This window comes from Lineus longissimus, chromosome 14 (genome assembly GCF_910592395.1).
Source record: "Lineus longissimus chromosome 14, tnLinLong1.2, whole genome shotgun sequence".
Taxonomy (NCBI): Eukaryota; Metazoa; Nemertea; class Pilidiophora; order Heteronemertea; family Lineidae; genus Lineus; species Lineus longissimus.
The window spans coordinates 11,615,079-11,641,459 of NC_088321.1; the positions used below are offsets into that span (position 1 = coordinate 11,615,079).

Sequence of the window (26,381 nt, forward strand, 5' to 3'; positions counted from 1 at the left end):
TTTGGTATTTAAGCCTCACTGCGGGTACTATTTAGTGGGAATAGAAATTTGGCTTTGAGCTGCATTTGAAATATGCATTATATTACGCTAGCACTATTGACTTACTGAAATTCATGAGTTGATAAAACAAGAGATAACTGTTTTTACTTATTGCTTTTTCAGTTCCAACATGTGCGAGGAACTGTAGATCGCACAAGGCACAATGTGCACTCAGCCTGACATGCAGATACAAAATAAAATCACCGAGATGCTCCTGCCGACCAGGCCTAGTATGCTGCAGATGTAAGTGGCACTTTACCGTTATGACTGGGGCCATGATAGAAAAGGATATAAAAACCGCAGACATTCCAGAGTAATAGTGGACAAAAAATGGTAGAGGCCAGAAGTATAAATAAATGAATAAATACCACCAAAAAGTGTTTCTATGCTATTACTATGACACATCTTCCATCTTTTCAGGCAATGTAAGTTCGCCACAAGGCAACTATAATGCTTCACTCTGGCACAGTCCTATGTCTAATTCCATTCAGTCTGGCTATGTCCAAAATTTTACCGGAAGTTATAAAATATTAAGTTGATTGTTGCTACTAGTGTTTTTTTTGGTCACGCATCGGGTCATCATCTGGCTGCTCTTGGTAGTGCTAAACTTCAGTTTTGTCGAGTACGTCAACCACTTTACTAGAAATGTATGGGTAGCTACGGTGAATGATAGGCAGAGCGTACTTCAATTATCTCTGTATTTCAGACACATGTGAGCAAGGTGGGTGCAAAGGTAAATGCGTAAGAGGCCGCCGATGTCCTAAAGGGAGTAGGCCGCTTAACCAGAGAAGGTGCACTTGTCCGATAGGCTATTTATGCTGCACGCGTATACGTAAGTATTTAAACTCCAATTTAAGGAAAATAGGTATGAGTAGATGCCATCCACTCGACCGAGTTACTAGCGCGACTGAATAATTTGCTACATTGGAGTATTTCAAATAACCATCGTTCGGGCCACGGTGAAAGTAAACAAAAGAGTGTGTATCGATGTTTAAATAAAAGTAGTGTGTATTACTTATGCCGAAATTTTGTTTTTGGTGGTGAAAGATAAAATGTAATTTGCAATATTATGTCATCCGTTCAATATTTTCAGAAATACGAATGATGTTGCTATTCAATATCAAAAAAGCTTTTTTTCGGGCGGTATACTAAAATATGTCCGATGAGTGACTTCGCAATCTAATACGGGAAGGTCGTTGGAATGGGGGACACCTGTCATGAATAGATAACTGCTAAGCAGGCGAGATAACAGAAATGAATTTGTCTTGTTTAAGACGAACTTTGCTGCCGGACAAAAGACCAGCCAAACATTTTTAGCTATCATTCATACTATACTGATTTTTACCAGGCAGTTAACGCAATGCATGAATGATCATTGCGACCCATTGCCTGGCATTATGTCTTCCCGGATAAAAGCTGCCATGGAAGTAGATGCTAGTTCTGACAATATTTTCTCTTTGTAGAACGATGTCCACACCGAACTAGAACATATATCAATTGCAGACGGCTTGGAGGATGGGTAATACCCGCTTCAAATAACCCGAAAGGACGTGTTTGTTGCAAACGTAAGTCTTAATTTCCGATAGCGATGCCATTTGTTCACATACGATTTCCGTTCGCATCTGTAATGCTTTGAATTTGTTTTTATTGCAAATCCCAAAAGTAGTTACTATATACCAATCGATGATAAATATATTTTTGCAGTTGGTCGCAATAAAGTCATACGATCGACAACCGTTTTATAAACCCTCTAAAAACATAGTTATCGTTGTCAAATATAAGGTTGTTTTTTCACTTAAATGTTCTGTGGTGTTTTAATCCTAAGTCAAATAATGAACGTTCCTGTGACAATTGACATAGGTTTTGAGCGGTGGTAGAAACGTTCTGATTCAATGTATGGCAGGTGCGACATCGTGGTTGGTGTCACGGTATTGATGTCACGGTATTGAGGTCATTTCCGATAGGGATGCCATTTGTTCACAGACGATTTCAGTTTGCATCGGTATTGCTTTGAATTTTTTTGTATTAGTTGGTGTATTAATGATCTTAATGATCTCACGCAGCCTTCTTATACGTGCCTCTGTTGCGAATAGACGTTCTATTATTTTAAATCATGTTGTTTCCGTTACATTATTATCTCATTGAAATTCATCTCTAGATTCATTATAAAGAGACCAAGCTTTCTATTTTTAATTTACGATTGTATTGCCTTTTGTAGTCCCAACATGTGCGAGGAACTGTAAAGCGTATAAGGCGCGTTGTGCAAGCAGCCGGACATGCAGATACCCAATAAGATCACCGAGATGCTCCTGCCGGCCCGGCCTAGTATGCTGTAAATGTAAGTGGCACTTTACAGTTATGATTGGGGCCATGATAGGAAAAGGGATGACAAAATAGCCTGGGCTGGTTTGTTCAAAATCACATTGCCTTTAACGGCGCCGTTAAGTCTTAACATGAAAATGCTAATGGGATTGAAACTGAAAGAGATAATGTGCATAAGAATACATAACGTAACCATTAAAGATAACGTGACTTTTGTGCTTTAGAACAACCCGGCCCTTGAAATGTATTTCAGACTAATAGTGGAAAAAGAAATATGGAAGAGGGCAAAAGTATGGACAAATTAATATATACATGTACACAGCCATTGTAGGGTTGCCGGAAATGGTTTTCCACTATTACTGTGACACCTCATCCATATCTTTCTGGGCAATGTCGATTCGATATCAGACTGCTTTAGTGTATCACTATAGCAATGTCGGAAAACTTATCGGAAGTTCTTAACGAATTAGTTGACCGTTGTTGCTACTAACATTTTCTTGGTCACGTATCGGACCATCATCTGGCTGTTCCACGTGCTAAATTTCAGTCGTGTCGATTACATCAACCACTATACTGAAAATAAGAGTTTGAGATCCGCAAATTAAAGCAAAACGTATACGACTACTTTCGAACATCCACGTAAATTTGGAACGTATAGAAAAAAATTAGTTGAGAAAACCGCAACTGATGAGACGACGAATTCTTTTCAATAATGTAACATGATTGCCAATTCGAGTCGACCAGTGCCTTGTGACCAATAACAGCTCGCCTTAAGCCCGCAACTTTGGCGACAAGAAGTGTTCAGCTGACGCCTCTCGACGCCGAAGTTGGCGGCCAGTGGATCCCGGTCAGAGCACACCTGCCCAGAATTGGCGTCCAGTAGCGTCTTTTCCGCCACTTTGGCCATAGCCTCGCCGCCGACGCCAATTCAGGCGGCAATCCGTAGCACACCTGGCTTCTTCTTGCGTTCAAACGCGGCGACACGCGTCAAAAATCAAACATGTTTATAGATATTTGGCGTTTAGTTGCGGCAAGTGGCGGCAAGTCGCGTTCGCCGACGCCGTTCGTAGCAGACTAGGGATTTTTCAGGCGTTCAGGATTCTTGCGGCAAAAAACGCCTGTGAACGCCATAGTAGGCGGCTAGTGTGCTACGGGCTTTACAAAGCGCGATATTTTGACAAACGCCTGTCTCCATTGATGACTGACCCGGCTATGCTGTTAATTGTGGAAGACGATAACAAACCCCAAGCGAACTGGTGTACTGCTTACGATCTGAATAAAAGGCAACATCATGTCGCTTTTGGATAATGATCTCACGGACATTTAAACCCCGCATAAAATATGATGTGGATGTTTTGAAATCAGAGTAGAACAAACAAAGACAATGGCTTGTTTTTGATGGATTTTTTCCGCAGTTCGTTTCGATATTTTCCATTAAAATCAACTTGCGTGGTGTTTGTAGATTAGGTCTCCCCGTATAGAGATACGATTATGAAATAGACTCGGCGCCAATCGAAATGAAGATAACAGCATAGAAGCTTGAATAAGTCGTGTCGTGGGTTTCGTATTCAGATAATGCCCTTGTATAAGAATTTGACGGATGGTAGAAAAGGACAAACAAAGCCACCCTTTATTCTCCGTCTCTGGTTATCTAGATCTTTTGGCAGTTGTGATAAGTTATGAGCTAATTCATTTTCCTTACTATTGAAGAGCGGTGTTATCTCATTCGTGAGTCAACTAGCCATAGCATTTTAATCGAGATGGGAAGATTCGACAGATGTGCAACTTATGATGGGAAAAATCACTCCCATATACATTTGATGACGTGGCAAAAAATTAAGTACGTCGTTTTGCTCTAAGTTGACAGTTGCCAACTCTCTAATAACGAGTAGCTTAGGCCTATGATATGAATAGCGTGCCTCAGTTATTTTTGTATTGCAGACACATGTGAGCTAAGTGGATGCAGAGGTAATTGCGTAAGGGGTCGCCGGTGTCCTGGAGGGAGAAGGCGGCTAAACGGGAGTAGGTGCACTTGTCCGTCAGGTTATTTATGCTGCTCGCGTATCCGTAAGTATTTAAACTTCAATTTAAGGAAAATTGGTATGAGTAGATGTCGCCGTCCGATACCAGAAGAGACATCCACTGAAACGAGGAACAGGACAGTCTGTTAAATTGGAGTATTTCAAATTACCATAGTCCGTACCGATGTGAAAGTAAACCAAACAGAGTAATATCGATGTTCAAGTATAAGAGTAGTGTGTAATTTGCCGAAATCTTGTTTTGAGCGCTGAAAGAAAAAATGTTACTCGTTCCGAAATACAAACAATTGCCTGATGTTAAAAGGTTGGGTTCTTTTTCTGGAGGTATATTTATTTTAAAAAGTCCGATGATCGGGAGTGCCTTATGGGATCTGGCTCGGCCGGGATCAGAGGGTCGTTGGAATGGGGTAGACCAATTATTAATCGATAACTGCTTAGCTGGCGAGAATACAATATTGAATTTGTCTTATTTAAGAAGAACGCCGCCGCCGGACAGAGGAATAACCAAAAGAAATCAAGTATAGAAACATATCATACTCTGTTGATTTTGACCAGGCAGCTATATGTTCACCTGTATGCATACTGACATGAAAATAGAAGCTAGCTGGTTCTGACAGTAATTGTCTCTTTGTAGCCAAATGTCCATACCCGACTGTACCGTATGCCTTTTGCAGACGGCTTGGAGGATGGGTAATACCCGCTTCAGGTAACCCGAAAGGACGTGTGTGTTGCAAATGTAAGTCTTTTTAATTTCGGATAGGGATACCAATTGTTTACAGACGATATGCGTTCGCATCTGTAATGCATTGCGTTCTTGCAACCCCTAAATATATTTACTATACATGTACCAACCGACGAGAAATACATTTCTGCAGTTGGTTGCGACGAAGACACATGATCGACAACCATTTAGGCCCTGTTAAAATAAAGTTCTCGTTGTCACATGTGAGGATGTGTTTTTCACTGAAACGCCGCATGGTGTTTTAATCCTCAGTCGATTAATGAGTATTGTGCATTTGAATTGTGACAGAAACGTTCTCCGACTGAATCAATGTATAGCAGGTGCAACATACGTGTTTGTTTGCAATATTTCATTTTGACCAGACGGTGGACAGATGGACAGACAACGCATTCACAAATAACTCTCAGTACCAAACATTGTCAATGGCAGAAAAATCAGAAAAACGCTTCAGCCTCTTTACGTCCCACTGTTGCGGATAGATATTCCATTATCTTTTTTTGCCTTTTTTAGTCCCAACATGTGCGAGGAACTGTAAAGCGCTGAAGGCACGATGTGCACCCAAGCAGACATGCAAATACCCAATTAAAACGCCGAAATGCTCCTGCCGGCCTGGTCTAGTATGCTGCAAATGTAAGTGGCACTTTGCAGTTAATCACTGCAGCTATGATAGGAAACTAGTCAACACGCTATTGGTATGGCTGCCGAAATGATTCCAACTGTTTTACTATGGAACAATACCCATCTCATCGGGAAATGCCAATTCGCCAGGAGGAAGCTTAAAAATGCCTCACAGTGGATATGTTTGAAAACTTATATACCGAAGTTAGTTTTTTTCACGGCCATCACCTGGCTGCTATCTGTAGTGCTAAACTTCGGTCTTGTCTCGTACATCAAACACTATCCTGAAAAGTAATGACAAGCTCAGGCGTGATTCAGTTATCTCTGTATTGCAGACACATGTGAGCTATCTGGATGCAAAGGTAAATGCGTAAGAGGCCGCCGATGTCCTAAAGGGAGTAGGCTGCTCAACCAGAGAAGGTGCACTTGTCCGATAGGTTATTCGTGCTGCACGCGTATAAGTAAGTATTTAAAAATCAATTAAAGGAAAATAGGTGTAAGAAAATGTGCTCTACATTCGCTACTCGACACAGGTAACCACACAAATCCATGAAAGATCACATTCTTCTGTGCAGTTCTGGATTGTCCGTGAAAAATCTGAAATACCCGTGACTTATCTGTGATCTTCCTAAAACAGGAAACCATCTAAAAGTTTATGATCTCCACAGCACAGGGCCATCAACGAAACAAAGAAACTGCTAATGAGGTATGATCGTTTAAGTAATTGGACATTAACATGGCCAAACTTTTGCATACGAGTGGTGTGTCGTGCGAGAGTGCTCTCAATTGGATTATGGAAAATATCCATCATTGTAAAGGAAGGGGTGTATTGGTATAAAACTAGGCCTTTGCCATAGGATATATCAAAACTAAAACACGCATAGCATCATCAATTAAATACATTTTTCACAGAATAATATAATTGCCTGTTGTCAAGACTTCTTCGAATTAGTGATCAATTCAGTGTATGGTGAAACTTGTAAGAATGTTTTGGCAGGAATTGCATCAAAAGAAACAAGAGTTAGTAAGTTCTAAGATTGCAGATTTTGCAAGATTGATTGAGAAAAAAATGGATCAAAAGGAAACTTAGTAGAAAGAATGTGTTCATCTTTAAAGTATATTGAGCAGAATAATTAAACATGACAATAGGTAATTTTGAACACTGTTCCTTGTTAGCCCTGCAGTTCCCAATTGAAGCTCGGGACGACCATAATAAAGATGAAAGGGAAACTACGGGAAAAGTGTGCTTTTTTATCCTTATGAGGCATAATGATCAGGGTAATTAAACATGTGAAATATCGTTTTATCAGGGCAAATTAAAAAATTAAAATGCGAATTTGAACTTTGATTATGCCTGTTATTGTAGTTCTAATTGCAGTCTGGGGCAACCAAAATAAGAATCGTCTCTTAAAACAAAATTTGTTTTGCGTTTTTTGCAATTCCTGGAAAAAATTATTTTCACTAGTTTTACCATACATGTACACTGAATTGTTTACTAATTGGAATAAGTCTTGACAAAATGCAATTATATAATTCCGTAAAATAAAGAGTTCAATTAATTTCGCTATTATTATTTGTTTTAGCTTTTGTGAATTCTGCTTTTGTGAATGCCAAAGGCCTAGTCTTATGCCAATACATCCCTTCTTTCACCAAGTTGGAATTTTCCCATAATCCAATTGAGAGCATTCTAGCATGACGCACCACTGATCCTCAAGAGTTTGGCCTTATCAATGCCTAATTACTTAAACGATCATGCCTCATTAGTAGTTCATTTGTTCCTCTGGATGGCCCTGTGCAATGGATCGGGCTCATACAATTTTAGATGGCTTCCTGTTTTAGGAAGATCACGTATATATTACGGGTATTTCAGATTTTTCACAGACAATCCAGAACATCACGGAAGAATGTCCCCTTTCCTAGATTAGTTTAATTAGTTACCAGTGAGAGGAGACATCCACTAAACTGAGGAACTAACGTTGTAGGATAATTTGTTAAATTGGAGTCTTTCAAATGATCAACGGCAGTGCCGGTGTAACATCTGTGGTTGTTCCCCATGTTTCAGTGTTTCCAAACAATAGGCAGCCAGAGAGACCATTACTTTTCAATAGGGGGGATACACAGAAAAACTCGTCAATCTATTTTTGAGCGTTCCCAAACAATGAGGGGAAACACTCAAAAACAGAAACACTCAAAAACGTTACACCGGTGTGAACGAATACAATAACAGTGTCTATCGGTGGTCAAATATGAGTAGTGTGCATTTTGCTGAAATCCTGCTTTAATTGCTTCAAGATAAAACGTTATGTGCAAGATGTCATCAGTTCAATCACGTTTAGAAATACAAATGGCAGCGTTACTATTTCATGGTAAAACAATTTCCTGATATTATATACCATATCAAAAAAATGTCCGATGAATGCCTATGAGAACTGGCACGTAAGGGTCGTTGGAATGGGAAAACAAATCATGTATTGATAACCGCTTACATGTAGCAGGCAAGATGACAAAAATAAATGTGTCTTGTTTAGGACGAACACCGCTGCCGGGTAGAGGAATAACCAAACAATTTCGATTTATGATACACATAATAATCTGCTGATTTTGACCAGGCGGTTTAAAGCAACGCATTAAACGATCATTGCGACTCCTTAAGTCCGCCAGCTGATATTGTAGTTGAGGCTAGTTCTGACATTATTTTCTCGTTGTAGAAAAATGTCCATACCGAACTAGAACATATATCAATTGCAGACGGCTTGGAGGATGGGTAATACCCGCTACAGGCAACCCGAAAGGACGTGTTTGTTGCAAACGTAAGTCTCAATTTTGGATAGGGATACCATTTGCTTACACATCGACGATATACGTCGGTAATGATTTTTCTTGCACGCCCTAAAAGTATTTCCTAGATACCGACCGACGATAAGTACATTTCTGCAATTGGTTGAGACGAAGACACATGGCTGACAACCGTTTAGGCCATGTGAAAATAAAGTTATTGTGGTCACATGTAAGGCTATATTTTTTTCACTTAAATGTCGTGCTTAAATCCGAAGTCAAATAATGAACGCACTTGTGACAATTGACACTTTTGCATTTGAACCATGGCAGAAACGTTATGATTCAATCTAGGCAGTACAACATACGTGGTTGTTTCCCACTTTTTCAGTGTGCAATTACAGTGGACAGCAGTAAACAGACAACGCCAAGGGAAACAAACACAAATCTCTCAGTACCAAACATTGTCAATGACAGAAAACTCTGAAAAACGTGCCTTTGCCACGTTTGTTCCGAATCGACATTCCATTATTTTATATTGTTTTCCCTAACATTGTCATCGTTGTGAAATTCATTGCTAGTTTCATTAATTAAGAGATCAAGCTTTCTTTTTTTTAGTTTACGCTTTTTTACCTTTTAGTACCAACATGTGCGAGGAACTGTAGAGCCCAAAAGGCTCGATGTGCACCCAAGCTGACGTGCATATACAAACTAAATAAGTCGAGATGCACCTGCCGGCCCGGCCTAGTATGCTGCAGGTGTAAGTGGCACTTTACATTCATGGCTAGGGGCCATAATAGAAAAGAATGAAAACATAACTTAAACATGTATTTCAGAGTGGACTAGAAATATGAAAAGTATCGATAAAAAAATATGTCTTGGGCAGTGGAATTCGCTATCATACTTCTTTAGTGTATCACTGTAGCAATGTCTGAATTTTGTTTGGAAGCTTTTAACGAAATAGTTGACCGTTGTTACTAGTATTATGCTCGGTCATGTATTGGGTCATCATCTTGCTACTCCAGGTTGTGTTAAACGTCAGTATTTGCTAGTAGGTCAAACGTTATGCTGAAAATTAATGAGTGGCTCAGGCGTATGGTATACAGTGTGTGATTCAGTTATCTCTGTATTGCAGACACATGTGAGCAAGCTGGATGCAAAGGTATCTGCATAAAAGGCCGCCGATGTCCTAAAGGGAGTAGGCCGCTAAACCAGAGAAGGTGCACTTGTCCGAGAGGCTATTTATGCTGCACGCGTATAAGTAAGTATTTAAACATCAATTAAAGGAGAACAGGCATGAGAACATGTGCTCCCCATTCGATACTAGACACTGGTAACCACACTAATCCAGGAAAGAGCTCATTCTTCCGTGATTTTCTGGATTGTCTGCGAAAAAGCAAGAGATACCCGTGATTTATCTGTGATCCTAAAACAGGAAAGCACCTAAAATTCGGTGAGCTCATGATGTTTCCTACGATATCAAAAAATGTCCGATGAATGCCCGTGAAAACTGTGAAAAGTTGGAATTGGGAATTGGGAAACAATCGTGAATTGATAACCGCTTTGCAGGCAAAATGAGAGAAATGCATTTGTTTTGTTTAGGACGAACTGCGCTGCCGGGTTGAGGAATAGCCAAACAATTTCGAGTTAAGATACATATCATGCTCTGCTGATTTTGACCAGGCGGCTAACGCAATGCATAAATGATCATGGTGACCCCTTAAATTTGCCATTTTCCACTACATGTCCACATGTGTATGGAAGCTATATTAAAGTAGACGCCAGTTCTGACATTGTTTAATCTTTGCAGATAAATGTCCATACCGAACTAGAACATATATCAATTGCAGACGGCTTGGAGGATGGGTAATACCCGCTACAGGAAACCCGAAAGGACGTATCTGTTGCAAACGTAAGTCTAAATTTTGGATAGGGATCCCATTTGCTTATACAGACGATGTGCGTCGGCATCTGTAATGCTTTTTCTTGCAAACCCTAAAAGTACATGTATTTAATACTATACAGACCGACGATAAGTATAGTTCGGCAATTGGTTGCGACGAAGACACATCGACAACCGTTTATGCCATGTGCAAATTAAGTTCTCGTGGTCACATGTAAGGGCGTCGTTTTTCACTATGTCGTGTGCTTTAATCCTGAGTCAATTAATGAACGCACTTGTGACAATTGACATGTGGCAGAAACGTTCTGATTCGATGTATAGCTAATGCAACATACGTTATTGTTTGCCACTTTTCATCAGTTTGTCAGTACGGTGGACAGCTAGACACACAACACCAATAGAAACAAACAATAACTCTCAGTATCAAACGTTGTCAATGCCAGATTGTATGTTTTAAAAGTTTTAAACAATGCATCAAGACATATTTGTTTAAGGAAGCCTTTTATCACTGAGTGTTTTAACTATGTTTTAAACTGTCCTGTAATTGTTTTAATCATGTTTTAAATGTCTTTCCTATTATTACTGTATGAATATACTTTTGTAAAGCGCTGCTGGCAATTAATTTTTAAGTGGCGCTATAAAAATAAAAAAAATTAATTAATTAAAATTAAACACTGCAAATCGAAAACACCAAAAAAGCTGCAGCCTCCTTACGTGCCTCTGTAATGTCTGTTGCGAATTGACATTTGTTATTTAAAATCATGTTTTGCTTAATGTTATCATAATCGTATTCATGACCATAAAGCTTCATTAAGAAACCAAGCTTTCTTTTTTATTGCCTTTTAGTCCCAACATGTGCGAGGAACTGTAGAGCGCAGAAGGCACGATGTGCACCCAAGCGGTCATGCAGATATAAAATAAATAAGTCGAGATGCACCTGCCGGCCTGGCCTAGTATGCTGCAGATGTAAGTGTCACTTCACAGTTATGACTGGGGCAATGATAGAAAAGGATGGACAACATCCTGGAAATTCCAGGGTAATAGTTGGCAAGAAATAAATGGAAGAGGGCGGAAGTATAAGTTAATAATACCACAAAATGTGCAGGAGTGTAAATTCAACAATTTATATCTTTGCACTGAAACACGATAGTTGTGTTTGGCCAAGAAACACTGGTTACAAAAAAACTTGCTAACCAACGTGCTAAGCAGAATCTTTACGGAGAACGGCCATTGAACCAAGAGTACTTTTGATATCAATTATGTTAAACGTCTAACCACTTTAGGGTTATCTTTTATATACATGTACTTTAATGTTGTTCTACACCGATTAGACTTTCGGAAGGCAATGCTTCAGTCAGTGTATCAACAATGTATACATGTACATGATATACAAAATTACTTTACATTCGTATCTTCATTATACTTTTCATTTTCTTCATATTTCTCAATAATTACGTTGTTCTCCGTAAATCACCTCCATAAATGCTCCATGCATTGATTCATTGTAAATGTAGACATTATAAAATTCTCAATAAAAGTATTTCACAAATGGGTTGACTGTAAATGTAAAGCAGCCGTCTGCCAACTGGTCACCGCGGCGGCAATGCCGAACTCGACTATAACGGATCGTCTCACTGTTAGTATGATTGCCAATCGAAATTATACTCTTACTGGAACACATCATTCATCTTATCTGGCAATGTCAAATCGTCATCCGGCTGCTTTAATTAATGACCACTGTCGTGGCTATGCCTGAAAACTAACCGGAAGTAATGAAATAGTTAGTTGACCGTTGCTTTGTTTCTCGGCATCGCATGCACATCGGACCACCATCGGTTTGCTGAGGTACATGTAGTACTAAACATCGATATTGTCGAGCATGTCTACAACTTTACCCACAATTCATAAGTTGCTAAGGCGTATGATACACAGTGCGTGCTGCAGTTATCTCTGTATTGCAGACACATGTGAGCTACGTGGATGCAGAGGTATATGTGTGAGGGGCCGCCGATGTCCTACAGGGAGTAGGCGTAAAAATCCCAAATTCTGCACTTGTCCGATAGGCTATTCCTGCTGCACGCGTATACGTAAGTATCGGAAAAAATCCATTAGCAAATGAGTATGAGTAGATGTACCCGCCCTCATCAGATACCAGAGGAGCCATCTGCTATACACAGGCAAAAGTGTCCGTCCACTGATAGTTGAGGGCCCATGGAATTCCGTCCATGAAGGTCCATGGATGGAACGTTCATGATTATCACAAACAACGTTTTACAACTGGTAAATCCAAAATGAGACACTCAAGATTGGCCGCAACACGATATGTAAAGCATTAAAGAGTGGCAGTATTCAAACCTTTGGAAAATAAAAATGAAATGGCTGTATTTACCTGTATTCCATCATAGAATCATATGACGGCCCATCATAGATTCTATAACGGATTCCATCATCAACTTTATCTACTGATAGCCCACGGACGCTCCATCCACGGAGGTCCAGCCATGGATAGCTGATGGAGATCATCCATCAATTATCCATGGATGGCCCATGAACGTTCATGATTAATCCCATAAACTATCCGTGGACGGAAACAGAGGAATTATAGCGTGATACGATATTTTTTTTAAATCATAGTCATTTCAATGACTGTGGTTCCGGCCGATTTAAAGTATTGTTCAAATAAGAGCAGTGTGCACATCGCCTAAATCGTTTTTTAAGTGCTAAATGATAAAATGTTATGGTAGCAAGCAGTCCCGGTCATTACATATTGACATCTGCTTATAGCTGGCTTGGTAACATGATTGATTTTGTGTTGTTTAAGACGAAAGCCGCTGCCAGAGGAATAGCCAAAAAATCGAGTTGGATACATATCATACTCTGTTGATTTTGACCTCGGTGTTAATATGATGGCATAATGATCATGGTGACCCGTAAGCATGAGAAGTCTGCCAAGTTCCGACAACGTGTCAAGCAGTTGGGGATGTAATATCGAAGTAGAGGCGAGTTCTGACATCATTTTCTTTTTGTAGCCAAATGTCCATACCGAACTAGAACATATCGCAATTGCAGACGGCTTGGAGGATGGGTAATACCTGCTTCAGGTAACCCGAAAGGACATGTTTGCTGTAAACGTAAGTCTTATTTGCAAAAGTGACAACATTTGTTTATACATATGGTATGTGTACGCACCTGTGTTGTGCATTACGTGTTGTCGCATTCTTTGCAAGCCCTGAAAATGTTTCCACACCAACCAACTAGAAACATATTTCTGCATTGGGCGCGATGAAAACTGTTGATCAACAACCGTTTGGTCCTATTTCCGTAATTTCACATTGTCTGTTTTAAGGTTGTCACTTTCACTTTAATGTCGTGTCGTGATTTTAAGCCTAAATGAATTGATGAACGTGCTTGTGACAATGGATATTTGCATTGGACCTGTGGCAGAACTGTACTGATTCGATCATTCAAAGTATACCAGATGCGATGAAAATATGCGTTGCAGTTTGAAGGAATCTGAAATTGTTAGGTCAATGCTAGAATTCCTAGAACCCGAATTTTCCGCTCTCCGGAGACGGCGGAATTCCACGACGTCAACTCGTTTTCAATTGTAAACAGGGTCAGTGAGGGAAGTGAGGGCGTGGTTGTTTTGCAGTGATTTGTTTTTCTTTGGCGGGGGGGGGGGGGGTGGGGCTGAAGCCTTGCCACTTTATGCATTTAATTGACGTATTTTCTTATTGTTGAAAGCCACGATAAAATATGAAAAACATACGCAGTGTATTTTCATGAGTTCAAAGAAAATCAAGTAAAGTCACCCATCACCGAAGTTGACTGGGGCTTTCCCCGATTCGCTGCAGCAACACGAAAAAAAACACAATGGGTGATATGAATAAAGACTAGCAATTGCTTTTATCTAAAACTCCATGTACATTTACACCAGGCCTCTCTGTACAAAATTGAAGTTAAAGCATTTGCTGGACTTTATTCATATCAGCCAATGTCAATAGCAAGAGCTACACGCTCTTGGAACGTCATACCAGTGCATCGGTCCAAATGCAGTAGATTGACGCGCGCATGGATGGCTTAATCTGGTCAAATCGGAATCAACATCGGAAAAGCGTGATAATTCAGTCAGATTTTAATTGTTTTCCCGTTGTATGCTATTTGTTGACGGACAACTACTTGTGTCGTAGGAACTACTGGGCAGCTGGCAGCTTGGTAATATTGTCCTCAATAATATCAACGGTCCTTTAAGTGTGTTCAAGGACAGATAAACAGACGACGACTTCGCGAAAAGGGAACTCACAAAACCTTTCCGTCCAAGATAATGTAAATAAGAAACCACAACGAAAATAGGAAATACTGAGAAACATTGCAACCTCCCCAACGCGCCTCTTGCAAACAGAAACTATGCTTTTTTGATCACTATTATGATCGTATTTAAATTCACGGGTAGGTTCATTAAAAGATCAAGCTTTGTTTTTTTAGTTAACGCTTGTTTTGCCTTTTAGTCCCAACTTGTGCAAGGAACTGTAGAGCCCAAAAGGCTCTATGTGCACCCATGCGGACGTGCATTTACAAACTGAAGACGTCGAGATGCACCTGCCGGCCCGGCCTAGTATGCTGCAAATGTAAGTGGCACTTTACATTTGTGACTTGGGCCACGATAGAAAAGAATGAAAGAATAACCTGGACATGTATTTCAGAGTAATAGTGGACAAGAAATATGGTAGAGGGCAAATGCACAAGATAAAAACTATGTTTCAGGCAATGCCGAATCGCCATCAGGCTGCTTTAGTGTATCGTAGCAATGTCCGAAAATTTACCCGAAGCTATTAACGAATTAGTTACTAGTATTATGCTCGGTCACGTATTGGGTCATCATCTGGCTGCTCCAGGTTGTACTAAACTTCAGTCTTGTCGAGGAGGTCAAACACTATACTGAAAATTAATGAGTAGCTCAGCCGTATGGCGTACAGTGCATGTCTCAGTTATCTCTGTTTTTCAGACACATGTGAGCTATCTGGATGCAGAGGTAAATGCGTAAAAGGCCGCCGATGTCCTAAAGGGAGTAGGCCGCTAAACCAGAGAAGGTGCACTTGTCCGAGAGGCTATTTATGCTGCACGCGTATACGTAAGTATTTAAACATCAATTAAAGAGGTCCTGTCGTGCCACAAGTATTTATTTACACTTGCAGAACGTAATAGTAGGACTAAATCGGCGATTACCTCTTATGCACATCATTTATTGGAATGAGTAATGTTACGCAACGTTATACAGTATTAACCAGATGCCAAGCTCACATAATCAACTACCTTAGGGGAACCCGAAACTGCTAAGATTTATCAATGGAAGTTCATTCGCGCTTTAGGTTTTAACCGGGCCGTTCCACATTTTTAGAAGCGTTTTGCTACAGGTTTCCTTTAAGGAAATTTGTTATCTTAGCGGCGAGCTCATCTACTCATATATGTGGCTAGTGCGAAAGGATAATTTGTTAAATTGGAGTCTTCCAAAAGACCCTAGTTCGTGCCGACGTGAAAGTAAACGAAACAATGTATATCGATGTTCAAATAAGAGTAGTGTGCATTTTGCCGACATTTTGTTTTTAGTGCTTAATATAAAATGTTATATGCAAGATGTCATATCAATATTTTCAGACATACGAATTGCGGTGTTACTATTTCATGGTCAAACGATTTCAAATGGTCAATTTTTTTCTGGAGTTGTGCTAAAAAAGGTCCGATGAATGCCTTTGGAAACTGGCACGAAAGGGTAGTTGGAATAGGGAAACCGATCATAAAAATAACTGCTCACCAGGAGAGATGACAGAGATAAATTTGTCTTGTTTAGGACAAACACACCGCTTCCGGACAGAGGAATAGCCAAACAATTTTGAGTTAAGATAAAAGACATAATCTGTTGATTTTGACCAGGCGGCTGACGCATTACATGAATAATCATGGCGACACATTATAGTCTGTTATTTTCCACGACATGTCAACATTGTATGGAAGCTCATATTGAAGTAGAGGCTAGTTCTGACATTATTTTCTCTTTGTAGTCAAATGTCCATACCCAACTAGAACATATCGCAATTGCAGACGGCTTGGAGGATGGGTAATACCTGCTACAGGCAACCCGAAAGGACGTGTTTGTTGCAAACGTAAGTCTTATTTTGGATACAGGTACCTTTGTTCACAGACGATATACGTTTGCAAGTGTAATTATTTGCATGTTGCATTCTTAATTGCCAGTCATAAAAGTATTTACTATACCAACTGACGATGAATTCATTTTTGCATTTGGTTGCAACGAAGACACACGATTGACAACCGTTTTATATGCCCTCTAGAAATAAAGTTATCGTTGTCACATGAAAGGTCGTTTTTTTAAATAAAATGTTCAATCCTCAGTCTATTTATGAACGTTCCTATGACAATTGACATTTTGCTTTTGAGCCGTGATAGAAACGTTCTGATTCAGTGTATTGTAGGTGCGACATACCTGGTTGGTGGCCGTTTTACAGCTTGACCATACAGTGAACCGCTAGAACCACTACGTCTTTGAAAAAAGAATACAAACAAAACCTCTCAGTACAGAACATTGTCGAAGACAGAAAACACCGAAAATCGCTGCAGCCTCCTTAAGCGGTTGTCTTTTGCCTTTTATTATTATTGTATTGAAATTCATGGCTAGATTCGTTATGAAGAGACCAAGCTTTCTATTTTCGGTTTACGATTTTATTGCCTTTCATAGTCCCAACATGTGCGAGGAACTGTAGAGCGCAGAAGGCAGGATGTGCACCCAAGCTGACGTGCAGATACAAACTAAATAAGTCGAGATGCACCTGCCGGCCAGGCCTAGTATGCTGCATGTGTAAGTGTTATTAACAGTTATGACTGGGGCTAGGATAGAAACGAATGAAAAAATAACCTGGACCTGTATTTCAGAGTAATAGCAGACAGAAAACATGGTAGAGGGCAATAGTATAGATAAATAAATATATACCCAGACACTATTATTAGTATGGTTGCCAGAACGAGTTTTCCACTATCACTGTGACACCTCGTTCATATTTTTCTTGGGAGTGTCGATTCGCCATCAGAATGCTTCAGTGCATCACTGTGGCAATGTCTGAAAACATACTGGAAGTTATTAACGAATTAGTTTATCGTTGTTGCTACTAGCTATTTTCTCGGTCACGTATCGGGTCATCATCTGGCTGTTCTCGGTGTTGCTAAACTTAAGTCTTGTCGAGTACGTCAACCACTTTACTGAAAATTAATGAGTAGCTCAGCCGTATGATAAACAATGCGTGCTTCAGTTATCTTTGTATTTCAGACACATGTGAGCTACGTGGATGCAGAGGTAAATGCGTGAGGGGCCGCCGATGTCCTAAAGCGAGTAGGCCGCTTAACCAGAGAAGGTGCACCTGTCCGATAGGCTATTTATGCTGCTCGCGTATAAGTAAGTACTTAAACAGAAATAGATGTTGTCTTGCTTTTTTGGCGAGCGCCACTGACGAACAGAGGAATAGACCAAAAATTCGTGTAAATATAAATTTCATACTCGGTTGATTTTGATCAAGCAGCTAACGTGAAGCCAAAATGATAATAGAAACCTTTGGTTCACCTCTATAAAATCAGATAAGGAAGTAGAGGCGAAAGCGTTCTGACGTTATTTTCTCTTTGTAGTCAAATGTCCATACCCAACTAGAACATATGCCAATTGCAGACGGCTTGGAGGATGGGTAATATCCGCTTCAGGCAACCCGAAAGGAATTGTCTGTTGCAAGCGTAAGTCTAAATTTCGGATAGGGATAACATTTGTTTACCAACGATACGCGCTTGCACCTGTGGTGCTTTACGTGTTTCATTCTTGCAAGCCCTAAAAGTGTTTGCTACACCAAGCGACGAGAAATATACTTCTGCAGTTGGTCGTGACACATGACTGACAACCGTTGGCCATGCTGAAATAAAGTTCTCGTTTTCATATGAAAAGCATGTCTTTTTCACTCTTTTTGTCGTGTGGTGCCTTAATCCTAAGTCAATTAATGAACGCACTTGTGACAACTGACATTTTGCATTTGAACCGTGGAAGAAACGTTCTGATTTAATGTATACAAGGTTGTTTGCGATATTTCAGTGTGACCGTACAGTGGAAAGCCTCTCCGCAATAATAGGAATAATTACAAACGAAATCGTTGAGTACCAAACATGGTCAATGATTGAAAACACTGAAAATCGGTAACACTGAAAAACATTGCAACCGCCCGTCGTGCCTCAGTTGCAAATAGATATTCGATTGTTTGAAATTATCGTTTGCTTAACAATATTATCGTATCAAAAACCATTTGTAGGTTAAGAGATCACGTCTTCTTCATTAGTTTAGGCTTTCATTGCTTTTTTAGTCCCAACATGTGCGAGGAACTGTAAACGAGACAAGGCACAATGCGCATCCAAGCGGTCGTGCAGATACCCAATAAAATCGTCGAGATGCTCCTGCCGGCCCGGCCTAGTGTGCTGCAAGCGTAAGTGCAATTTACATATATCTGACTGGGGCCACCATTGAAAAGGATGAAAACAGAACCTGGTCATGTATTCCATAGAAAGGACAGAGAATAAATGGTAGAGGGCAAAAGCTTAAGTAAATGATAGGTAAAACAAACGTGCAAGCGTGCATACCAGGAATATATTTCTTTGCTGAACTAGCTGAAACAATAAGTCATGCTTGACTCATTTTTATGAGCTAAGTCTGGAATTTTACCAGATGTTATGAAAGAATCGGTTCTGTTGCTACTAGTAGTGTTCTCGGTCACGCTTTGGGCCATCATGTGGCTGCTCCTGGTAGATCTAGGTCGGTCTTTTCGAGCGCGTCAACCACTTAACCGACAGTTCATAAGTAGCTCTGCCGTACGATACACAGTGCGTGCTTCAGTTATCTCTGTATTTCAGACTCCTGTGAGCTATCTGGATGCAAAGGTAAATGCGTGAGGGGCCTCCGATGTCCTAAAGGGAGTAGGCGGCTAAACCAGAGTAGGTGCACTTGTCCCAGAGGCTATTTATGCTGCACGCGTATACGTAAGTATTCTAAACATCTATTAAAAGAAAATAGGTATGAGTAGATGAGTCCACCGTTAGATACCAGAGGCCCCATCAACTATACCGATGAACTAGCGAGAGAATGAAATGTTATATTAGAGTCTTTCAAATGACCTTAGTGCGTGCTAAATATTCGTCAAAATTGAACATGTTTGGTCAAATTTATAAAGGGCGTTTAAGGGTTAGACGTGTGCAACTTCTCTCTAATCAGTTTCAGGGCCTAGTCATATTCTGTGAAGATTTACATGAATGACCTGAATCTGTCTATTCAGTAGTTAAACGCTGTTTTAAGCTAAACGCCCTTTATGGATTTGGTATTTAGTGTTTTAGTCCGATGACGAGTGCATCTGGCACGGCGGGTCGTTTTAATGTATGAAACCAGTCATTAGTTGATAGCTCCTTACCCAACGTGATAACTTGATTGAATGTGTCCTGTTAAGACGAACACCACTGCCGGCCGGAGGGATAGCCGACAAGTTTCGAGTTGGAATAAATATCATACACTGGCGGTTGTTTATTTTTACCTTGTGGCTGATGTGATACCAAAATGATAATGGCGGCACTGATGTCTGCCTTTTTTCCGCAACAGGTCTACCAGTACTGCAGTATTGGCGATGATATAGAAGCAGTGGCGAGTTCTGACATTATTTTCTCTTTGTAGGCAAATGTCCATACCCAACTAGAACATATGCCAATTGCAGACGGCTTGGAGGATGGGTAATACCTGCTTCAGGTAACCCGAAAGGACGTGTTTGTTGCAGGCGTAAGTCTTGATTTTGCATAAGTGTAGTGGTGGCATCATTCCTACTAGCCCAGGCTAGGGGGAAATTCCCTTTAGCTCAGTCGGTAGAGTGATGGCCTTATAAGCGATAGGTCCCGGGTTCAATCCCCGGTTGGACCTTGATGTTTTTCCTCTGTTACATTTGGCGCCCAACGTGGGGCAGGGTACTAATAATTTGTTTAGATGCTGGTGTGTCTTTGGATAATGAATTAACCCTTTGTATCACGGAAGAACCCGGTTGTGAGGACACAACTTTCCCGAACAGGGGGAGTATGTAGTGGTGGCATCATTCCTACTAGCCCAGGCTAGGGGGAAATTCCCTTTAGCTCAGTCGGTAGAGTGATGGCCTTATAAGCGATAGGTCCCGGGTTCAATCCCCGGTTGGACCTTGATGTTTTTCCTCTGTTACATAAGCACAACATTGGTACATTCGTTCGCACCTGTAATGCATTGCATGTTGCATTTTTGCAAGCCCTAAAATTGTTTACAAAACCGACCGACTAGAAATACAGTTTTGCAGTTGTTTGCGAAGAAAACAAGATCAACAGCTGTGTTCATTTACAAGAAGTTCACGGCGTTACAGGTTGTGATGTCAAAACGCATGGTGTGTCAATTAATGAACATATACTAGTCACAGTCGACATTATTTTTGCATGATTCGCACCTTTGCAGAGAAACGCACCGATTCCAGGGGCAACATACGTGGTTGTGTGCCTTGTTTAAGTGTTTCCGTACAGCGGACAGCTATAGAAGGAATTCATACGCCCCTTCGCTATGAGGGAAAAAATACAAACTTTCAGTCCTAAACAATTTTGATGATAGAAATCACTCAGACTGCAAATCGGAAACACTGAAAAATGTTGCCACCACCTAACGTGCCTCTCTTGCAAATATACATTCCAATGTTTTAAATTATATTCTTCTTTGCTAAGCACTATTATGGCCCTTGAAATTCACGAGTAGGTTTATTAAGATATCAAGCTTTCTGCTTTATTGTACGCTTTCATTGTTTTTTTAGTCCCAACTTGTGCGAGCAATTGTAGAGCCCAAAAGGCACGTTGTGTACCCTGGCGGACATGCAAACACAAAATAAATTCATCGAGATGCTCCTGCCGACCTGGCCTAGTGTGCTGCAAGTGTAAGTGACAATTTTCATTTAAGACTGGCCGGGGCCACGACAGAAAAAGATGAAAAAAGTCATGTATTCCAAAGAAATAGAGGACGGAGAAAAAATGGTAGAGAACAAAAGTATAAATAACTAAATATTTACCACAAACGCTGAAGAGTGTACTGCAAAAATAAAAAAACTTTGAAGAAGCTGAAAAATTATAGTTTAAGTTTGTTGACCCGGAAACACCGATAACTTGACCCCAACCAACGTCGAGGAGTATGTATGCACTGAAAAAGATGGTAGGGTTTGGGAGAAATCTGTGATGTTACGGTTAATCATGTTCGTTATGAGTAGTTAGTGTTTCACGACCCAGAGAATCCCTAGCGTTATACAGCGACAGAAAACTCACCCATATTTATTTAGGAAGGATTACTATTGGGCTTCGGTGGATTATGGGTATAGAAATAACCAGGAACTGTGGCAGTGAATAAAGTGAGATGAGCTATAAGTCGACATTTGACCATCGGGACAAACGTACACTCTTCATACACATGTTATTCAAAATTACTTAATTCTTATATTCATACTTTTTTGTCATCTTCTAATCACTCGATAACGTTTCTTCTCCTTTAATACATTCACTTCATTAAACATTTTAAAGTAATGCATAAATGGGTATCCGTGTAGTGTAGTGCAGTCATTAACGGTCTACGGGCCAACAGGTCACAACGGTAACAATGCCGAACTCGTGAGTCACTGACAACACCTTAACGGGATATCACTATTACTATGGTCTTCGAAACCAATTTGCCATTTATTGTGACACTTCCTTCTCATCAGGCAATGTCAATTCGACATCCGGCAGATTTAATACCTCACTGTAGCTGTTTCTGAATATTAACCGAAAGTTATGAAATAATTAGTTGAGCGCTACTAGTATTCTTTTCTGTCACTCATCGGACCATCATCTGCCTTCTCAAGCAGTGCTAAACTTCGGTCTTGTCTAGCATGATTATCAGTATAAATTCTGCGTGCTTCAGTTATCTCTGTATTCCAGACACATGTGAGCTACGTGGATGCAAGGGTAAATGCCAACGGGGCAGTCGATGTCCTCCAGGCAGTAGGCGGATAAAGAGGTCGGCGTGCACTTGCCCGCTAGGCTATTCCTGCTGCACGCGTATACGTAAGTATTTCAACATCCAATAAAAGAAAATAAGTATGTCTGCTCGCTGTTAACTAACAGAAGAGATATCCACTAAACCGAGGAACTAGCGTGATAGGATAACTATTGGAGTATTTCAAATGGCCATAGTTCGTGCTCATTATAAAAGTAAAATAGCGATATTATCGATGTTCAAATAAGAGCAGGGTGTATTGCCTAAACATCTTTTGAGGGGTTAATGATCAAATGTTATGTAGAAGATGTTATCCGTTCATTTTTGGTCAATGCAAATAGCGGCGTTCCTATTTCATGACCAGACGAAGTCCTGATGTTCAAAAAGGTTCTAGAGCAGCATGTTTATCTGAAAGTGCCCGATGAGTGCCTCTGGAATATGGCACGGGCCATTGGAAAGGTATATGTTTAGCCGTGATAACAGGATAGTTTATTTACTTGTTTAGGAAGAACGCCGGTGCTCCAGGAATAACCAGAAATCTTCGCGTTAAGATGTACTTATCATACTCCGTTGATTTTTACCTAACGGCTGTGGTGCGAAAATGCCCCTTAAGTTAGTCCCCCCGCCACATGTCCACCATTAGCATGGTTAGGGACGCTGGTATGGAACTTGGGGGGAACTCTGACATTGTTTTATCTTTGTAGTTAAATGTCCATACCCAACTAGAACATATGCCAGCTGCCGACGGCTTGGAGGATGGGTAATACCCGCTTCTGGTAACCCTAAAGGACATGTTTGCTGCAAATGTAAGTCTTTATTTTGCATAGGGGTGAAATCTATTCAGTTTACATACGGCATGCGTATGTACCTGTAATGCACTGCATGTTGCAATCTGTCAACCCCTCAAAAGTGCTTAGTTAGACGCCATGAAAATACACGATCGGCAATAGTTTAGGCCATGTTTACATTACGTTCGCTTTTTTACCTGACATATACGGACGTTATTTTCACAATAAATATCCTGCCGTGTTTTCAAACCTGCATCATTCATATAAGGTTCTCGTCAAAATTGACGTTTGGTATTTGAATTTTGATTCTATTGTTGATCAGGCGAAACATAACTGGTTGTTCGCTATATTTTAGTCTCTCCATACAATGGCCTGCGAACTGACGTAACTAACTTATGTTAAGGGGAACACTCTTGAACCGACTTTTTATATTAAGGGAACACAGAAAACGTATAAGCGCAAAACTGCAATGACGGAAAACACTGAAAAACTGAAACAGTCATAACATTTAACCGGCCAAACGTGCCATTTATCATACCAACTTAATGTTTTCGTTTAAGTTAAGTTTTTTTAAACATTAGCTCCATTTAAATATATGTGAGATGTAATTGATATCCAGCATTTACCGTTTTAAACGATTTTTTAACACTTTTTCAGTCCCAACATGCGCGAGAAACTGTAAGGCATTCAAGGCACGATGTGCACCAAGGTTATCGTGCAGATACAAGCTCGACAGGTTTGCGTCGAGATGCTCATGCAAGCCCGGCCAAGTTTGCTGCAGGTGTAAGTGACAATTCTAAATAACTATTGGGGCTTCGGTGGATTATGGGTATAGAAATAACCTGCAATTGTGAAATTGAATGAGATGAGACGAGCTGCTATAAACGGTAATGTTGACATTTGACCATTGGGCCTTCTTCTTCATTGGGCCAAATGAACACTTTTGATAAATATGTTTGACGTCTAACCGCTTATTAAAGGTTTAATACAAGTTAGTTAAATATTGCTCTAACCTACGGTTGCTTGGAAAGGACATCGAACCAGAGTCTACAAAGTGTAATCTTGATATACTAGTATACTCACCAAAATTGACTAAAGACAGACAATGCCTTACTTTTGCACTAAGTGCTATTTTAGCTCTATAGTATAAACTGATTTACTGTGAATGTATATATACTCGGCATTATAAAATGTTGATTAAAATTATTCACAACTCATTTGACTTTAAATATGAGGAATTCGCTGTCAATGCTGCCAACTGTCTATCACCTATCTATAGCCACTGCAGCGTTGGTGCGCGCTAAACACATGAGCAGTTTCTGAAGGTCGCTTAGATGTATTCTATACTATTGGTATTATATATCTCTTCGAGAAATGCCAATTCGCTTTCAGGCTGCTATATGATTCCTCACGGTAGCTACTTCCAAAATTTCAGCAGAGATTAAGAAACACTAGTTTGACAATGGGATCTCTCCTACAGGGTGTATGCTGCACCATTCATGCGTTTGTTCTAACTCTATTTCAGATACTTGTGAACAAGGTGGATGTAAAGGAAAATGCGTGAGGGGCCCATGCCGTGGAGGGATGACAAGGATGAACCCGAATGCTTGCACTTGTCCGCTCGGCTACTCTTGCTGCAAGAGTAAGTAATAAACTGTATTTGGTTCAATGAAAAGAGTCTGAGAAGATGTGGTATCCTAAAGGCTACATCTCATAATAGAATTCCTGCATGCTCGTGTACATGATGTACTGCAACCACAGTTATATGGCACGGCTTAACCCGCCGGCCATAGAGGAATCCATTTACGACCGATGGTTACTGCACATATTAGTAAAATGAAGACCACCAATTTGACCCCCACTGCCCACCTGTAGTCACGCTTTAAGAAAAACTTTTCTAAACACCAGTCCAGCAACCACCCACGTGCCTTTCTTGACATTTAAACTTTGTACTTTGACATTATACAATTTAAAATCCCGCGAAATCTCAAAGATCCGTGACCTGCAATTACGGGTTAAAATTAACATTCACCATCAGTGGCAGACCTTCCCAAGCGATGCGAGCATGTATTGTAGTTCGGTACAGAGACGCTCGGTGTCGCTAAGTGACTCGAGATGATGTCCTGTACCCCCACGGGTATATGGCACGGCTTAACCCACCGGCCATAGAGGAATTCCTTTATGACCGAAATGTTTGGCACGTTGTCTCCAGGCAACGTTTAGCGCCGTCAACTTGGATGGTTGACCGTCATGTATAATGAACACGATAGTCAGGAAAACATACCTATAATCAAGAATTGATAATATTCTAATTATTGCTACAATATTACACATGTTATAGATTGGGTGGATAGAAAAATGTGCCGATCTCTTAAGGGTAAATGATTCGCCGTTATACCTCCGGGTATTTCGCAATTTCGAAGTCGTACGTAGGTTGCACATGACTTGATAATCAGGTCATTCCCGAAATATTTCGAGCTGTTGGTAAGAATTGATGTTTTTGTTCAATTCTATTTGTTAATCACTGATGAAAGCTGTTGGTACAGAATTGTCTACGGCGCAAGGCATTTAAAAGTAATTATGCGAACATAATGGTACATAATGGTACCATTTTCACCGACAAAATTCTCATCTTATTACTTTTCGAATGCGCACTTTTTTGTTTTATAAATTGATATCATTTTCACGATTGATACTTTTGCGCATCACGATTTTTTTCAATATGATTATCACGATTTTAATTCTCACGAATCAAGGTTAATGTGCGAAAATAAAACAACTGAAAAAAATGTGGTTGACAGTGACCCTTAATTCTCAGGCTAACTTTCCAAATTTTCTATTTCAGTTATTTGTCCATATAAACCTTGCTTGAGGGCAGCCACGTGCAGACGGTACAAAGGATTGGTTATTCCCGCCTGGGATTGTGCCAGAGGCAAAGTCTGCTGCAAAGGTGGGTTACTTTATCCCTGACATCCACAATGGCATAATTATCATCTGTTTTATTTAAACAGAGTTCGAGAGATTAGGGATTCACATTCTGGCGCCCTCA

General features: G+C 40.3%; 2 protein-coding genes across 2 annotated transcripts in view; one reads left to right on the forward strand and one right to left on the reverse strand.

Annotated features, from left to right (window-relative positions):
- Nucleotides 1-26,381, reverse strand: part of LOC135498977 (atrial natriuretic peptide receptor 1-like) — an 813,512-nt gene that overhangs the window by 636,668 nt on the left and 150,463 nt on the right. The window lies entirely within an intron of this gene.
- Nucleotides 1-26,381, forward strand: part of LOC135498687 (zonadhesin-like) — a 98,897-nt gene that overhangs the window by 70,346 nt on the left and 2,170 nt on the right. The window contains exons 75-104 of the mRNA XM_064789069.1: nt 163-282; nt 746-871; nt 1,503-1,604; nt 2,258-2,377; nt 4,303-4,428; nt 5,035-5,136; nt 5,653-5,772; nt 6,096-6,221; nt 8,469-8,570; nt 9,176-9,295; nt 9,671-9,796; nt 10,346-10,447; nt 11,285-11,404; nt 12,400-12,525; nt 13,468-13,569; nt 14,947-15,066; nt 15,444-15,569; nt 16,498-16,599; nt 17,193-17,312; nt 17,778-17,903; nt 18,131-18,232; nt 18,847-18,966; nt 19,391-19,516; nt 20,199-20,300; nt 21,337-21,456; nt 22,487-22,612; nt 23,249-23,350; nt 23,990-24,115; nt 24,858-24,974; nt 26,178-26,282. Of these exons, the coding sequence (XP_064645139.1) occupies nt 163-282; nt 746-871; nt 1,503-1,604; nt 2,258-2,377; nt 4,303-4,428; nt 5,035-5,136; nt 5,653-5,772; nt 6,096-6,221; nt 8,469-8,570; nt 9,176-9,295; nt 9,671-9,796; nt 10,346-10,447; nt 11,285-11,404; nt 12,400-12,525; nt 13,468-13,569; nt 14,947-15,066; nt 15,444-15,569; nt 16,498-16,599; nt 17,193-17,312; nt 17,778-17,903; nt 18,131-18,232; nt 18,847-18,966; nt 19,391-19,516; nt 20,199-20,300; nt 21,337-21,456; nt 22,487-22,612; nt 23,249-23,350; nt 23,990-24,115; nt 24,858-24,974; nt 26,178-26,282 (3,480 nt within the window). The remainder of the gene's footprint in view (nt 1-162; nt 283-745; nt 872-1,502; nt 1,605-2,257; nt 2,378-4,302; nt 4,429-5,034; nt 5,137-5,652; nt 5,773-6,095; nt 6,222-8,468; nt 8,571-9,175; nt 9,296-9,670; nt 9,797-10,345; nt 10,448-11,284; nt 11,405-12,399; nt 12,526-13,467; nt 13,570-14,946; nt 15,067-15,443; nt 15,570-16,497; nt 16,600-17,192; nt 17,313-17,777; nt 17,904-18,130; nt 18,233-18,846; nt 18,967-19,390; nt 19,517-20,198; nt 20,301-21,336; nt 21,457-22,486; nt 22,613-23,248; nt 23,351-23,989; nt 24,116-24,857; nt 24,975-26,177; nt 26,283-26,381) is intronic.